At 43.4% G+C, this 15,592-nt stretch overlaps 1 protein-coding gene across 1 annotated transcript in view; it reads left to right on the forward strand.

Moving 5' to 3' along the window:
• Positions 1 to 3,226: 3,226 nt before the first annotated feature.
• The window catches only part of LOC142216910 (uncharacterized), a 28,466-nt gene continuing 16,100 nt past the window's right edge, over positions 3,227 to 15,592 (forward strand). Inside the window, exon 1 of the mRNA XM_075285015.1 lies at positions 3,227 to 3,716. Coding sequence (XP_075141116.1) covers positions 3,674 to 3,716 — 43 coding nt within the window. The 5' untranslated portion in view covers positions 3,227 to 3,673. The remainder of the gene's footprint in view (positions 3,717 to 15,592) is intronic.

Here is a 15,592-nt window from a genome sequence, read left to right on the forward strand (position 1 = left end):
GGAACACCACATTACCCTGTAGAGGGCACAATGGCTCACTGCCATACTAAAATGGTCCCCATACTACTAAACCAGGGGTCAAAGCAGCAAAGCTTGGTCATTGTGTTACTTAACCTTACAGTCAGACATGGCGGCCATTTTTGCAATACCATACAAGGTAAGGTGACAATATGGCCGTGGTTCATATATTCAACACTGAAGGCTATTCTCTGATACAACTACTTGTACAGGAAAGGGAATACATGGCTGCCCTCTTACAAAAAAAACAGCGCTATGCCTGTCTACAGGTTGTGCGTGGTATTGCAGCTTAGTCACACTCCTAGTAGACCTAACACATGGATGGATAGGTATCTGGTCCTGAAAGAAGGCGGCCATGTTTTTCCAAACCTCAAAGCCTCTATCATCACTGGGCACAGGTTAGATATCAACATGGGAAAACATTGGATAGAGAAGTGGACATGTCTGAGCAACCAATCACAAGACAGCTTTCATTTTCCCAGAGCAGTTTAATAGATGAAAGCTGAGCTCTGATTGGTTGCCAGGACAGGCTTCACTCGATTCAGGGATATGACTAGGCCTCATTCGGGCCCATGTTTTTGTGTCCATATTATGGCCATAAATCCTGGACTACGGTCTAACGTCTCAAGTCCGGGACATTAAACTCACCGCCTGAGACAGAATATGTGACTTTCCCAGAAATGGCCCATACCCACCTATAGGCTCCTGGATGTCAAATATATCTATTCCCCTACACATGTATTACCGTAGTAACTAGTCAGTAAAATCAGGGTAATAACTACAGTAGGAGCCGTAATGGCGGCCATATTGCTTCACACCCAGCTTTCCCAGGAGCAGATCAGCTGAGGGTAAATGACAGAGGTTCTAAGGTAAAGCGGCCATTGTGGACAGCTGTATAACGGTGGGATTTGGTCAGCTGCTTATGTCATTTTTCCTTATTCAGGACCATGTTACTGTCAGCTGTATAATGGTGGATCCGCTATCCAGGTATTTCTCTCCTAAGCCTCCATTTTAATCAGCTTCCCCTGGTAGTAGTAGTTGCCATGGTAACCAGAGCAAGCTCGCTGGATGGGACTGACAGGGGCTATTATATTTTCCCAGTGTGCAATTTCTTGCATTTAATATCATCGCCGCGGCCCCCAAAATGTAATACGGGTCAAACTGCTCCCGGTGACAGTGACAGATGCTCCTCACAAAAATCACAATGCTGCATGCCAAGGTTGCCGCTGAGTTCACCTACTAACCCACCTACACCGGCGACCTCCGAGGAGAGGCGGCTATATTTAGCCTCAGCCATTCTTATTTCCAACCTGTTCCTTCTGTATAAAAATCCCTTCAAGATCAAAGGAAGGGGGGGGGGGTTTATCAAAAGTTAACCTCTTCATCGCCATCTTTTGCAGATTGGAGAAATACTCAGAAATACAGTGCCTGAGGTTCCTCGGGTCCGCCGGATGATTCTAGGGCTCACCCTGTGGAACCTTAGTACCCCTCAGAATTGGGTATCTTCTATAGACCCTGGGCCCACCAGAACTCTGGTGGGTCAGTCTGACTGGAAAGACGACAGTGCTATGTGATATATCTCGACAACTACAACTCCCAGCGTGCCCTGATATTAACACTTAATCTGCTGCTATATCTAATGCACATACTCCCACCATTTACGGGGATCCTGAATCCACCATATGAATGGAGTTGTGGTCGAGCTTATGTAATATTACTCTATTCAAAGTCTACCAAAACTTGCAAGTACCGCGGTGTACTCGGTTATGTCTACCAGTCTCATAGGTGGTGGTGAATGGAGCAGTAGTATACCTTCAAACAGGGGACATAGAGCCCCGTCCTCATGACTTATAGGGTCCCAGTTATTAGACCCCCACCAATCTAGCAAATTATCCCCTATCCAGAATTATAGGCCTGGTGCACACGGTGGAATTTTTTGAGCACAATCTAGTGCAAAAATTCCAACTACCATCCATTTCAATGTGAGGCGAACACTTATTTTCACGTCAGCTAAAATAATAAGTGTCTTGTTCGATCTTTGGGCGAAGTTATTGCAGCTAATGAGAGCAGGAAGTCTTTTAGGAAGATCTCCGCGTCCGATTTTGCATGGCGGATACCGCTGCAAAATCCACCGTGTAAAACTAACCTAAAGCTATGTTCACATCTGTGTTGGAGTCTCCTTTGCATCACGTGCCCAAAACAATCCAACTTTTTTGTCCGGCGGCTTCAGTTTAAAAGAACGGACCCCCAATGGATCCCATTCTAGTTAGTCGGGTTCCGTATGTGACTGCTGTTGTAGCGGTCCGCTCATACATAGCTCTGGTCCTCCAATGGACCAGGGCAACGCTAGTCTGAACCTCGCACAAGCTAAGTGGCCTTGGCGATTCCAGACGGAGATTAGAACAAATAAGATAGTAAAATCCATCCAAGCCAGCGTGCCTGCTTGTTTATGGTTTCCAGATGCACAAAGTAAAAATACGCAAAAATATGACTGAAAACAACTGTTTCTTCAGATCCTGAACGTCAGATCTGTTACCCCCTCAGGTTTTCTGCACACGATCAGAACAGACGCCTGGTCTGTCATTAGGATATACGGACCGAGCTGCAAAAAGATGGGAGCAAGACCTGCTTCTCGGTACTACATCATGCGCATGGATCCGTAAAAACTTTGGCTGGGTGTATGGGGCTATACAAAAGACTGCTCTCCGATATTATGGATCCGTTCTGTGGATAGCATACGGAATAAAACTTTGGTCGCATAGGGCCTTACATTCCAAGGGTTAACCAGAGCAAAAAAACCTGACCTGACGTATGACAAAGTTGTCATAAGGCGCTTTTTGTTCCCACATCCATGGATAGAAAAAAACCTTTCTAGTTATGGTTTATTCACCATTTTTTGTGCTAAAGATGGCGGATATGATTTCGGTTACTATTTGTTACAGCATTGATGGATTAAACACGTCGCAGGGGACAGGCCCTTGTAAATCGCGCTATGGCGGATGGATTGAAAGACAATTTGGGCACGTTGGCACATCTTGACACATGAGAGCATCTCCTACGCGTGCAAGGGATTTTATAATATGCGTTAACCCCTTCACCAGCAGCAGCAGATTTTGCAATGTTCTACCATAAAAAGTCATGCAAAAAGAAAGAAATTGGCCTGAGATGACAACATGAGGGCTGTGCGGGGCTGTGCAGGGCTGTGAGGATGTCACTGAACAGAATACATAAGGTTCCTATTAGATGCAGAGTGTGTGTAACAGCTGGGGGTGGTGATGTGCAGCCTGTGGGGGGTGACACTGCTATGTGATGCAGGAGGAGGAGGAGGAGGAGGAGGAGAGCCACAAGTGACAGCAGCCCTGAGCACACACACACACACACATCCAGTGCATGAGAGGAGTGAGCAGGGGAGCAGCAGGGTGACCTGAACATGTGCTGCTGCTCTGCACCGCCCCCTGGCGGCCGTGCCCCCCACATCACACTGGGGGAGCAGAGTGGGGCTCTCGCAGCGGCAGCAGCAGCAGTAGCAGTGGGGTGCAGGGGGGCAGAGTCTTGGGGGATCTGACGCTCAGCACCATTTTGCACCCTCCACGCCTGGCACTGAAGGCAGACCCCAGCTTGGCATCACCCAGCAGCTCAGCTCCATGGCCCCAGGATGATCCGCTTCCTTCTGCTGCTTTTGCTGCTTCCAGGGGCCGGTGAGTAGTGATGAATAAAGCCAGGGGGTGGGCAAGGTCATAGGCATGCACTGGCTGTATACAGCTGTATACCGTGTGTGCAGAGAGATAGCAGTGCACAGCCCCCACTCCATGAATATGGATCACACACATTTATATACAGTGTATACCCATCCTGTATACTGCAGCCTGTAGTCTGCTGATGCCTGGCACGTATGGACGATATATGTGCCAGCTGTTGAATGCCATTGACAGGTCTATTACTAGATGTCTGCTCTACTTTCTACTGGGATTGAGCATGTCTCTAGGCTGTATACATAGTATATACTGTATAGATAGATTATGTTATGTCTCTAGGCTGTATACATAGTATATACTGTATAGATAGATTGTGTTATGTCTCTAGGCTGTATACATAGTATATACTGTATAGATACATTGTGTTATGTCTCTAGGCTGTATATAGGTTTGTCTATATGTGTGTAGGTCTATATAGTATGTATACTGTATGGATAGATTGTCATGTTTCTAGGCGGTAGATTTATCTATATCTGTGTGTCTCTGTGTATAGTATTTATACTGTATATATAGATTGTATTTATGGTTTTATGATATATTTTTGTGCCTATATATAATGTATATATAATGTATATATGTTGTATATGTATTTATACTATGTGTGTATATCTGTTATGTTTGTGTATACCTGTATGAATATAAAAATATATACATATAGGTTTATATATACACATATATATGACCTTATACTATGTGTTTATATATCATCTTTGTTAAGTTTTGTTCCTGCCTATATCTGTGTTGGTATTATATATAGTATATGTCTTTATACTGTGTGTATATAGTCTTTGTTATGTTTGTATACTGTTTCCATATGTATGACTGTGTCACATGGTATATATAAGAAGATATAGTATATATGTGTATATTGTATCTATATATACTCTCTCTGTATAACATGTGCTGCCATATGGTACCTTCATAGCACCGTGATAGAGGACCATAGCTCTGTAATACAGCGTCAGATGGAACAAGCCACAATTCTTTTCTCTTGGTCACATATGAACATGAAATAAAACCTTGTAGAGATACAGAGGTGCAGGGTGACCCCTAGAATGGTAAGGGGACTGTATGGCAGGTGTGGGCAACTTGGGGTTACATGAGCACATATGCAAACATCTATATAGGATGCAAAATATACATTACAGATTATCTATCTATCTATCTATCTATCTATCTATCTATCTATCTATCTCCTATCTATCTATCTATCTCCTATCTATCTATCTATCTATCTATCTATCTATCTATCTATCACCTATTTATCTCTCTCCTATCTATCTATCTCCTATCTATCTATCTATCTATCTATCTATCTATCTATCTATCTATCTATCTATCTCCTATCTATCTATCTATCTATCTATCTATCTATCTATCTATCTATCTCCTATTTATCTCTCTCCTATCTATCTATCTATCTATCACCTATTTATCTCTCTCCTATCTATCTATCTCCTATCTATCTATCTATCTATCTATCTATCTATCTCCTATCTATCTATCTATCTATCTATCTATCTCCTATCTATCTATCTATCTATCTATCTATCTATCTATCTATCTCCTATCTATCTATCTATCTATCTATCTATCTATCTATCTATCTATCTATCTATCTATCTCCTATCTCTATCTATCTATCTATCTATCTATCTATCTATCATCTATCTATCTATCTATCTATCTATCTATCTATCTCCTATCTATCTATCTATCTATCTATCTTCTATCTATCTATCTATCTATCTATCTATCTATCTCCTATTTATCTCTCTCCTATCTATCTATCTATCTATCTATCTATCTATCTATCTATCTATCATCTATCTATCTATCTATCTATCTATCTATCTATCTATCTATCATCTATCTATCTATCTCCTATCTATCTATCTCCTATTTATCTCTCTCCTATCTATCTCCTATCTATCTATCTATCTATCTATCTATCTATCTATCTATCTATCTATCTATCTATCTCCTATCTATCTATCTATCTATCTATCTATCTCCTATCTATCTATCTCCTATCTATCTATCTCCTATCTATCTATCTATCTATCTATCTATCTATCTATCTATCTATCTATCTATCTATCTATCTATCTATCTATCTATCTCCTATCTCTATCTATCTATCTATCTATCTATCTTTCTATCTATCTATCTATCTATCTCCTATCTATCTATCTATCTATCTATCTATCTATCTATCTGTCTGTCATATCTATCTCACATATCTATCTATCTATCTATCTATCTATCTATCTATCTATCTATATCTCTCATATCTATCTATCTATATCTCTCATATCTATCTATCTATCTATCTATCTATCTATCTATCTATCATCTATCTATCTATCTATCTATCTATCTATCTATCTATCTATCTATCTATCTATCCAGCATGTGTATACAGTATATACACACACACACATACATGTCTTTGCACAGCCTCCAGTACTTGGCTGACATACTGTATATTGCCCTGCTGCTCCTTCTTCTGGATCCACCGTGTGGGTTTCCAGGCTGGTATTTGTGCAGCCGGTTGAGGGGGTGTTGTTGTATCTAGACTGGTTAATTGTATGTGTCATAGATCTTCCTGTTCCTGGATAAAGATGGTTATCAGGAAATATTAGATGTGCCGGGATCAGCCGTCACCTGTGGATAATGGTGGTTGTAGTTAGTGGGTGAGCACTTGTGTGATGGGGTCACTGAATTGGTATATGGACTAATGAACTGATAATGAACTGGTGTATGGTAATGAACTAGTGGATGGTCATGAACTGGAGGATGGTCATGAACTGGTGTACGGTAATGAACTGGTGTATGGCAATGAACTGGTGTGTGGTAATGAACCTGTGTGTGGTAATGAACCTGTGTGTGGTAATGAACTGGTGTATGGCAATGAACTGGTGTGTGGTAATGAACCTGTGTGTGGTAATGAACCTGTGTGTGGTAATGAACCTGTGTGTGGTAATGAACTGTGTGTGGTAATGAACCTGTGTGTGGCAATGAACTGGTGTATGGCAATGAACTGGTGTATGGCAATGAACTGGTGTGTGGCAATGAACTGGTCAATGTTGATGAATTGGTGTGTGTTAATAATTGGTATATAATAACTGGTGTATACAGCTGGTATATGACAAGCTGTGGTTTGGCCATGAGTAGTATCGTATAGATACGTATAAGATATACGATGTATATATATCAGACAGGAATCGTCCATGTTACCTATAACCAATCAGAAGTCCATCATGAACACGACCAAGTCTATAGTGTTATCATGAGGTTTATTACCTTGGATTTATGTTCCTCTTCCACACCAATAAATAACGTTAGTCAGTGACTAATATCTGCATTTTTGACACATTTGTCCATCTTAGGGATAAGTCACTGGTGGTCCAAACACGAACTGGGACCCCTAATGCTCACAAGAACTGGGGCCAACATGTGCCTGTGAGTGCTTGTCTGCTGCAGGGTATAGTAGAAGCGGCAGAAGTGGCCCCAAACAGCTACACAGTGCCAGAAATAACATTCCCTAACATCCCCTTTAAGACATCTGCTAGTGAATGGCGGCGTTTTATCAGACACGCCATCTTCCATGAGCCTAGCACTATGGTGTCACCCTAGGTCAGCGCCACCCTGAGGGTACAAGCATGTTATTAGGATATACATGCAGAAAATCGAAACCAAAACCCGCATGTATATGCATAAATCCTCACCAGCTTGGATGAATTTTCGTGCGGGTTTTCATACATGTTCATGCGGATTTTGGTGCAAATTTTAAAGTAGCATCTGCACTATAGGTCCATTTCAGTACAGTAAAAAGAACTGCACTGTGTGCATAATATATAACCCTGATCGTGTGCATGTACACTAAGCCGCCATACATTTGGCTTGTAGGTGTGACTGTTGTACAAGCTATACATTACTGCCCCTTTAAGGATATCTGTCGTGCCTTTATAGTTCTTGGTTTTGGCCATATTAGATCCTCCTGTCCTATCAGTTTCAGTCCAGCTCTGTCGCTCGCAGATATCCTGCTTGTAGGCATTTAACTGGATCATCTCAAAATGGCTTGCTTAGCGGTGATGGCGGCACAGATCTGCCCGTAATTAAGTGTTACGCTTGGAATAGGATTAGGCTTTCAGCTGACTCCATCTAATTTACAGTCCCTTCATCTACAGACTATTAGAGCTGTCATGGCTTAAAGTGACCCTGACACTCAAAATATCTTTACCCTGCGGTACAGATAGGCATCATTGATAGAAAAGAGCCCTAAAATCCATGTATCGTGTCATTCTAAATTTCCCCTCTGGGGGCGCTGTAGGAAAATTGAACACAAGTTGGCAGTGATTTCATCTGATCGCTTATGTTTGTGGAAATTTAACTAAAAAGGACTGACAAGTTTGCCCAAAGATTCCACTTTTTATGCTTTTGACTATCAAATCAAGTGCCAATGTCAGGGAAACAAGTGACCGATCATCTGATATCTATTCCAAAACTTTGATGTCTCCAGACATGGGTGCGCCATCTAAGAACTTTGCACCTCTGGAGTGGGCGGCATTTTGGTAGACATGCTGACGTTTCATGAGGCGGACGTTATGGCTGTTATTATGAGTTTGACACGCTGAGAATACTATGAAGAGGTCACTGTAGGGACTGCCATGAGGGTGGCATTATGGGCTGGAACTATGGCGGTGCTACGAGACATACATTATGGTTATTATGAGGCTTGGCTTCTAGGACCACCATGTGTCTGGCACTCTTAGGATTATCATGAGGTAGATATTATGGGAATTATCTTGAAGCTGGTACTATGACTGATAGGACAACTGTGAAGCTGGTGCTATAAGGACTTCTATGAGGTTGGTACTATGAGGACTACTATGAGGCTGGTACTATGAGGACTACTATGAGGAATACTATGAGGACTACTATGAGGCTGGTACTATGAGGACTACTATGAGGAATACTATGAGGACTACTATGAGGCTGGTACTATGAGGACTACTATGAGGAATACTATGAGGACTACTATGAGACTGGTACTATAAGGACTACTATGAGACTGGTACTATGAGGACTACTATGAGACTTGTTCTATGAGGACTACTATGAGGCTGGTACTATGAGGACTACTATGAGACTGGTACTATGAGGACTACTATGAGGCTGGTACTATGAGGAATACTATGAGACTGGTACTATGAGGACTACTATGAGGCTGGTACTATGAGGACTACTATGAGACTGGTACTATGAGGACTACTATGAGGCTGGTACTATGAGGACTACTATGATGCTGGTACTATGACTGATAGGACAACTGTGAGGCTGGTACTATGAGGACTACTATGAGACTTGTTCTATGAGGACTACTATGAGACTTGTTCTATGAGGACTACTATGAGGCTGGTACTATGAGGACTACTATGATGCTGGTACTATGAGGACTACTATGATGCTGGTACTATGAGGACTACTATGAGGCTGGTACTATGAGGACTACTATAAGACTGGTACTATGAGGACTACTATAAGACTGGTACTATGAGGACTACTATGAGGCTGGTACTATGAGGACTACTATGAGGCTGGTACTATGAGGACTACTATGAGGACTACTATAAGACTGGTACTATGAGGACTACTATGAGGCTGGTACTGTGAGGACTGCTATGAGGACTACTATGAGGACTACTATAAGACTGGTACTATGAGGACTACTATGAGGCGGGTACTGTGAGGACTGCTATGAGGCTGGTACTATGAGGACTACTATGAGGCTGGTACTATGAGGACTACTATGAGACTGGTACTATGAGGACTACTATGAGGACTACTATAAGACTGGTACTATGAGGACTACTATGAGGCTGGTACTATGAGGACTACTATAAGGACTACTATAAGACTGGTACTATGAGGACTATTATAAGACTGGTACTATGCGGACTACTATGAGGCTGGTACTATGAGGACTACTATGAGACTGGTACTATGAGGACTACTATGAGACTGGTACTATGAGGACTACTATGAGGACTACTATAAGACTGGTACTATGAGGACTACTTTAAGACTGGTACTATGAGACTGGTACTATGAGGACTACTATGATGCTGGTACTATGAGGACTACTATGAGGACTACTATAAGACTGGTACTATGAGGACTACTATGAGACTGATACTATGAGGACTACTATAAGACTGGTACTATGAGGCTGGTACTATGAGGACTACTATAAGACTGGTACTATGAGGACTACTATGAGGCTGGTACTATGAGGACTACTATGAGACTGGTACTATGAGGACTACTATAAGACTGGTACTATGAGGACTACTATGAGGCTGGTACTATGAGGACTACTATGAGGCTGGTAATACGAGGACTACTATGATGCTGGCACTTTGGGCATTACTATGACAGTATTGGGACCCCAACCTACAGAACAGAGACCCCTCTGATGACCCCCTTCAGTAAAGGAAGTTGTATTGGGGTGAAGGGCAGCCTTAGGTGGGTGGCTGTTGAAGGCCATATACTGTGTTCCTACTGAAGACACTTGGGGTTAGTTCCCCCTGTATAACAATGTATACTCGGTATAAGGCTGTACACACATGACCATTTGCTTTATCAGTGCTACCTGTCTTTTTCACATCTAGCCCACTGACCCATTCGTCTCTTTGGCCCCACACACGCTTGCGTATTATCACGGGCCTTTTTATGTGGCGGGGAACCCATGGCAAATCTCAGGACAGGTCTTATATCTGTCTATTATGGGGTCCGGGCCCACTAGATGACATTATTGGGTTCAGGGAACAACTTCCATTTTTCAAGAGCACTCTATTAAAAAGTAAGCAGCGCGGTGATGGTTTGCTATGGGCAACAGATACCGTTTTTCCTTCCGATGGCTTTATACATCCCCCCATTGTTCTCATTTGCTTTGCGCTGTAACTTTGGTATTTCGGCTCAGTGTGCACACGTCCTTTAAGCCAAGATACAACAGATGTGTAAATTCCAGCATTGTTGTTTAATGATTCCCTATAGACCGTAGTGAGGACGAACTAGGACAAGCATGACACATAACACGTGGCGTAAACACCCAAACACGTGTCCAGCACACCCTCAAAGCACAGCCATGGTCATTGTTATAAGTGGGGGGGGGGATTGTCTGCACTTCCAGCAAAAGCAGCTGTGTAGTGGGGGTGTCAGGACCCAGGGCGAAGGCTACAAGGGACACATTATAAAATAAAGGTGTTGCCCATAGCAAGTGATCAGTATCTTAATGTTCCTGCTTTTGCGCTACTGAGTTACCTACCCCTACTCTGTTATGCCATCAGTTCCCTATTCAATTCCGTGCCTGCATTGGTAGGGCCAGAAGTGAACCAGGTCACGTCATGTCCGACAACTGGGACCCCCATTCATCATCCAATTGAAGAGGCTGCAGCATTCAGGTGAGGGCTGTGACCTCTTCACTAAATACCAAGCACAGCGCCATACATTGTATAGTGGCAATGTTTGGTATTGCATATTACATCCATGTGACTGATGAATGTGACATTATCACGGGCACATAGAAAAAGTTGCAGTTGATCAGTGGGGGTCCCAGGTGTCAGACCCGCACCAGTGACATATTGATGACCTATCCATTGCAGGAGTAGGGTTTTTGGATATCAGGAGCTAATGGCATCTTGTCTCAACTTGTGGACTTGACCGATAAAACCAGCCTCAGTACCCCAATACTATTCTCTGAGGACTTACGGGGCGCTGTTGACCTCAATAGAGCAACCAACACATAAGATTCCAGAATGTCATTGCCCTATGGTGCACCGAATATGCAAAAATAAGCCAAAAACACTGGAACATTTCAGGGTGTGAATTACTTTGGCCATCAGGGAATATTTTCACTGTTTTATCTGCAAATCACAAAATCTAAATCACCAAATGGTTCCTGTATAATGAATTGCCTTCGCCTTGGTAATCGGGGCCCCCAGCACCCCACCTCCCTTGGCTTCTCCACCTTATCGGGACAGGTTTTCCGGCAGATAAGGTCATAGTCCTGTGTCCAGGGGGATCTACGGAAACAGAGACCAGGAATCCTATCCGGCCTCAGGAAACAGAAGGACAGGATGCTCAGGCCGCGCGCCGGCCAGCTCAGCTCCGTATCCACATCAGCTTGAGAAGTCATCAAACTTTCACTTACAATGTCCTCAATGCGTAAACATGTCCAGGCGCTCGGGCTCTATGCAAATAATCTGTTGTTATATTACAGGCCGCCCGTTCTTCTGAATACCCTCTGGTTGCCAAATTGTTCAGGATCCTTAATAAAGGTCACTAGATGTTCACACAGTCAGAGGTCCACGCTTTCTTAGAGGCATCTCCGAGATGCTGTCAAGGAAAATGGAAAATGAAAAATGGGCAGACCAATTACTGCGTCCTCCTGTGTCCTATAAAGTGCGGCCTTGGATATCACTTCTGGCTTCCCGTCTGCCTGCCCGCAGGTCACACAACACAGCTTTCACGTCTTACAGCAAATTCTTTAGGTTGGTAGTAAACTTGGCTAGTTGTGTAGTATTTCATTGGCAGCGGGAGGGCGTGCGGGGTGTTCTCGCAACGGTGCAGCTTTTCTTCATTACTGCAATGTTTACGTGCTGAAACAGGTCTATAGTGTACATTATACGGCAGGGCGAAAAATAAACCACAAAGGATCAAAAATAAACTTGAAGAAAACAAAAGATATATCTGATATAGAAAATCAAAACCATCAGCATGATTTCTCTGTTATTGTGCACCCTCCTGCAACTTTAAGGCCAGAGTCTCCCCTGCGCCCAGTCTCTGCTAGGGGTTTCCGTCGCTGAAAAACAAAAGCATCAGCATAATTTCTCTGCTATTGTGTACCCTCCTGCAACTTTTAGACCAGATTCACCCCTGTGCTCAGACTCAGCTTGGGGTTTTCGTCCCTGAAAATCAAAACCATCAGCTTGATTTCTCTGCTATTGTGAACCCTCCTGTAACTTGAAGGCCAGATTCTCCCCTGTGCCCAGTCTCGACTTGGTGTTTCCGTCCCTTAATTCATCCCTGAAAATCAAAACCAACAGCATGATTTCTCTGTTATTGTGCACCCTCCTTCAACTTTAAGGCCAGAGTCTCCCCTGCGCCCAGTCTCTGCTAGGGGTTTCCGTCGCTGAAAAACAAAAGCATCAGCATGATTTCTCCGCTATTGTGCACCCTCCTGCAACTTTAAGGACAGATTAACCCCTGTGCTCAGACTCAGCTTGGGGTTTTCGTCCCTGAAAATCAAAACCCTCAGCATGATTTCTCTGCTATTGTGCACCCTCCTGTAACTTTAAGGCTAGATTCACCCCTGCGCGCAGTCTCTGCTAGGGATTTCTGTCCCTGAATTTGTCCCTGAAAATCAAAACCATCAGCATGATTTCTCTGCTATTATCAGTGCCGCACCTCCCATGAGGCGACCTGAAGCGACCGCTTCGGGCGGCACTGTGCCAGGGCCCCAGGGAGGGCGGCATTTTTACTGACCTAAGCCAGTCCAGGACAAGCTGTCCTGGACTGGCTTAGGGTCACCGTCACTGAGCGGTGGATTGGGGAGGCCACTGGAGCAGCCGCCCCTCACGCTCAGGCAGAGAGCAGGCCTTCTCCATGCCTGCTCTCTGCCTGTTAAGACGCTGGCTCCACTAGCCCCTCCCCCTCCGCTAGGCCCGCCCCCTCCACTCGACCTGTCCCGCCCCCTCCTTGGGGAGGGGGCGGCTTTCTGACGTCTGCTTCAGGCGTCAGAAACAAATGGTTCACCCCTGGCTATTATGCACCCTCCTGCAACTTTAAGGCCAAAACCACACCTGCGCTCAGTATCCATTTGGGGTTTCCACTTAAATAATGCAAGCAGGACTTTTCTCTCCGCATTTCTGTGTCCAATGAAGGCAGAAACACAGTGGGCCCCATTATAGTCTATGGGATCCGCAGGTATCCACTTTTCTAAGCGGATTAGGTTTCTGTTTATCAGGTTCCCAAGTGGACCCAATGAACAGAAACCCAGGTATGAACCTAGCCTAACTTTTCCAACCTTTCTTCCAATGTTTTCCCATCATAAAAAAATTTCATGTTGATCTAAAACAGGGGTGTATAAAAAAAATTTGGGCCCATGGGTCACCTTGTCAGATCTCATCACCACTCACAATATATCAGTGAAAACTGTTGAGGTCTTTCGAGTGATCTTTTTATACCCAGGGGAGCAAGGGGGGATCCAATATGCCTAGAACTGGTAACATTTTGCTCCCATAAAAACATGAATGTCACAGTGACCCCCTCCCCCAAATAAGTCCCCTTTCATGTGTAGCTGTAAGGCGGCATGTGAATCTATAGATGTGAATCTACGCCATCCAGCGCAGGATCCGTCTGCCGAAAAAATCCTGCAAACCCAATTTTTCATCCAATAATGTCAAGACAAAAAAACACATCCCATTATGGTCACTGGGGTCCCTCGAGGTCAATTGTTATCCTTCATTAGACAGGCAATTTTCCCGTTCTGCAGGTCTTGCGATGGAATAGAAAAATGGAGACAAATACGCAGATGTGAATGCTAAATCCTAATTGAGTTAAATCAATAAAGTTAAGATTTTCTGTAAACCACCAAACCTTTCCATTGATTTCGGTTTTATGGACCGATGAGTCTGAATTTAAGATCTGTAGATGTAATGGACGGCACACAATGTAATATAGCTCGTGTACAATCATCAGTCAAACAGCGGAGATCAAGACGTATTTATCAAGCTGAGAACTCGCTCATGGTGCCGCCAAAGCAGAGCCCAGACCTCAACATCACCGAATGTGTTCAGGAAAAATCCATCCATCTTAATCAGTAAGATCCTCCGTCAAGGGAATGTTATCTCCTGTCATTTCCTCCGCGCCACGTTCCAGTGCTCGGGACTGGGGTCATCATCCTGTACGCCAAGCCTGGCAGTAAATATTCAGCGCCACCACAGGGGAAATGAGGAATTACACAAGGACTATAAAAAAAATCAGTGGATTGTCTGTGTAATGCAAGACAGGACAGGTCCTCCAAAGCAGGACATACATAGTGGCTTATTTCTGTACATAATTGAGATTCATTTTGCAATATGAAGTTGTAGTTTGGTCTGTGAAATTACAATAACCAGCATGCCCTGACCACTGCTGTAAACAGGAACGTATACGTGTGCGTTGATGATTGGGTTCCATATAGGTGACAGATTGAGTGAAGATTGGGCCATGTATATGTTGACCCTCCAAAGCTTTGCATATGCTGCAATCACTACCACAATGGCACACGTGGCAGTAAAGATTTGGCGCATCCTACTAGGTATCCAAAACATACAAGGATTTTCTGCCAAAAGTGTCAGACAAGTAATTGAAGGTATTGAACTCATCTTGGGTTATCGATGGAAAAATGAGTGGGAAGGATTGAACATTAGCTCACAAGGTTTATATGGCGGTGTTATTCGACTCTTAACACCCCCTGGAGTAAAAAAGCCAACTTCTGGTTTTATAATTATCAAGGGGCGGATGGGAAGGGGGGGGGGGTAAGGCAAAAACATCTCAGTGATATCATATGAAATACACCTAAGCATAGCTGACATTGCATTTTGTTATCGTCTCTCATGTGCCTCCTGTTGTGGTGAAATATATATATATATATATATATATATATATATATACACACACACACACACACATACACAGTGCGCATATTTACTAATAGATATATGTATTGTCACAGTGATAAGTGCCACCATACAGTGTACATATAGTAG

The sequence above is a fragment of the Leptodactylus fuscus genome, chromosome 8 (assembly GCF_031893055.1).
Source record: "Leptodactylus fuscus isolate aLepFus1 chromosome 8, aLepFus1.hap2, whole genome shotgun sequence".
In the NCBI taxonomy this organism is placed as follows: domain Eukaryota; kingdom Metazoa; phylum Chordata; class Amphibia; order Anura; family Leptodactylidae; genus Leptodactylus; species Leptodactylus fuscus.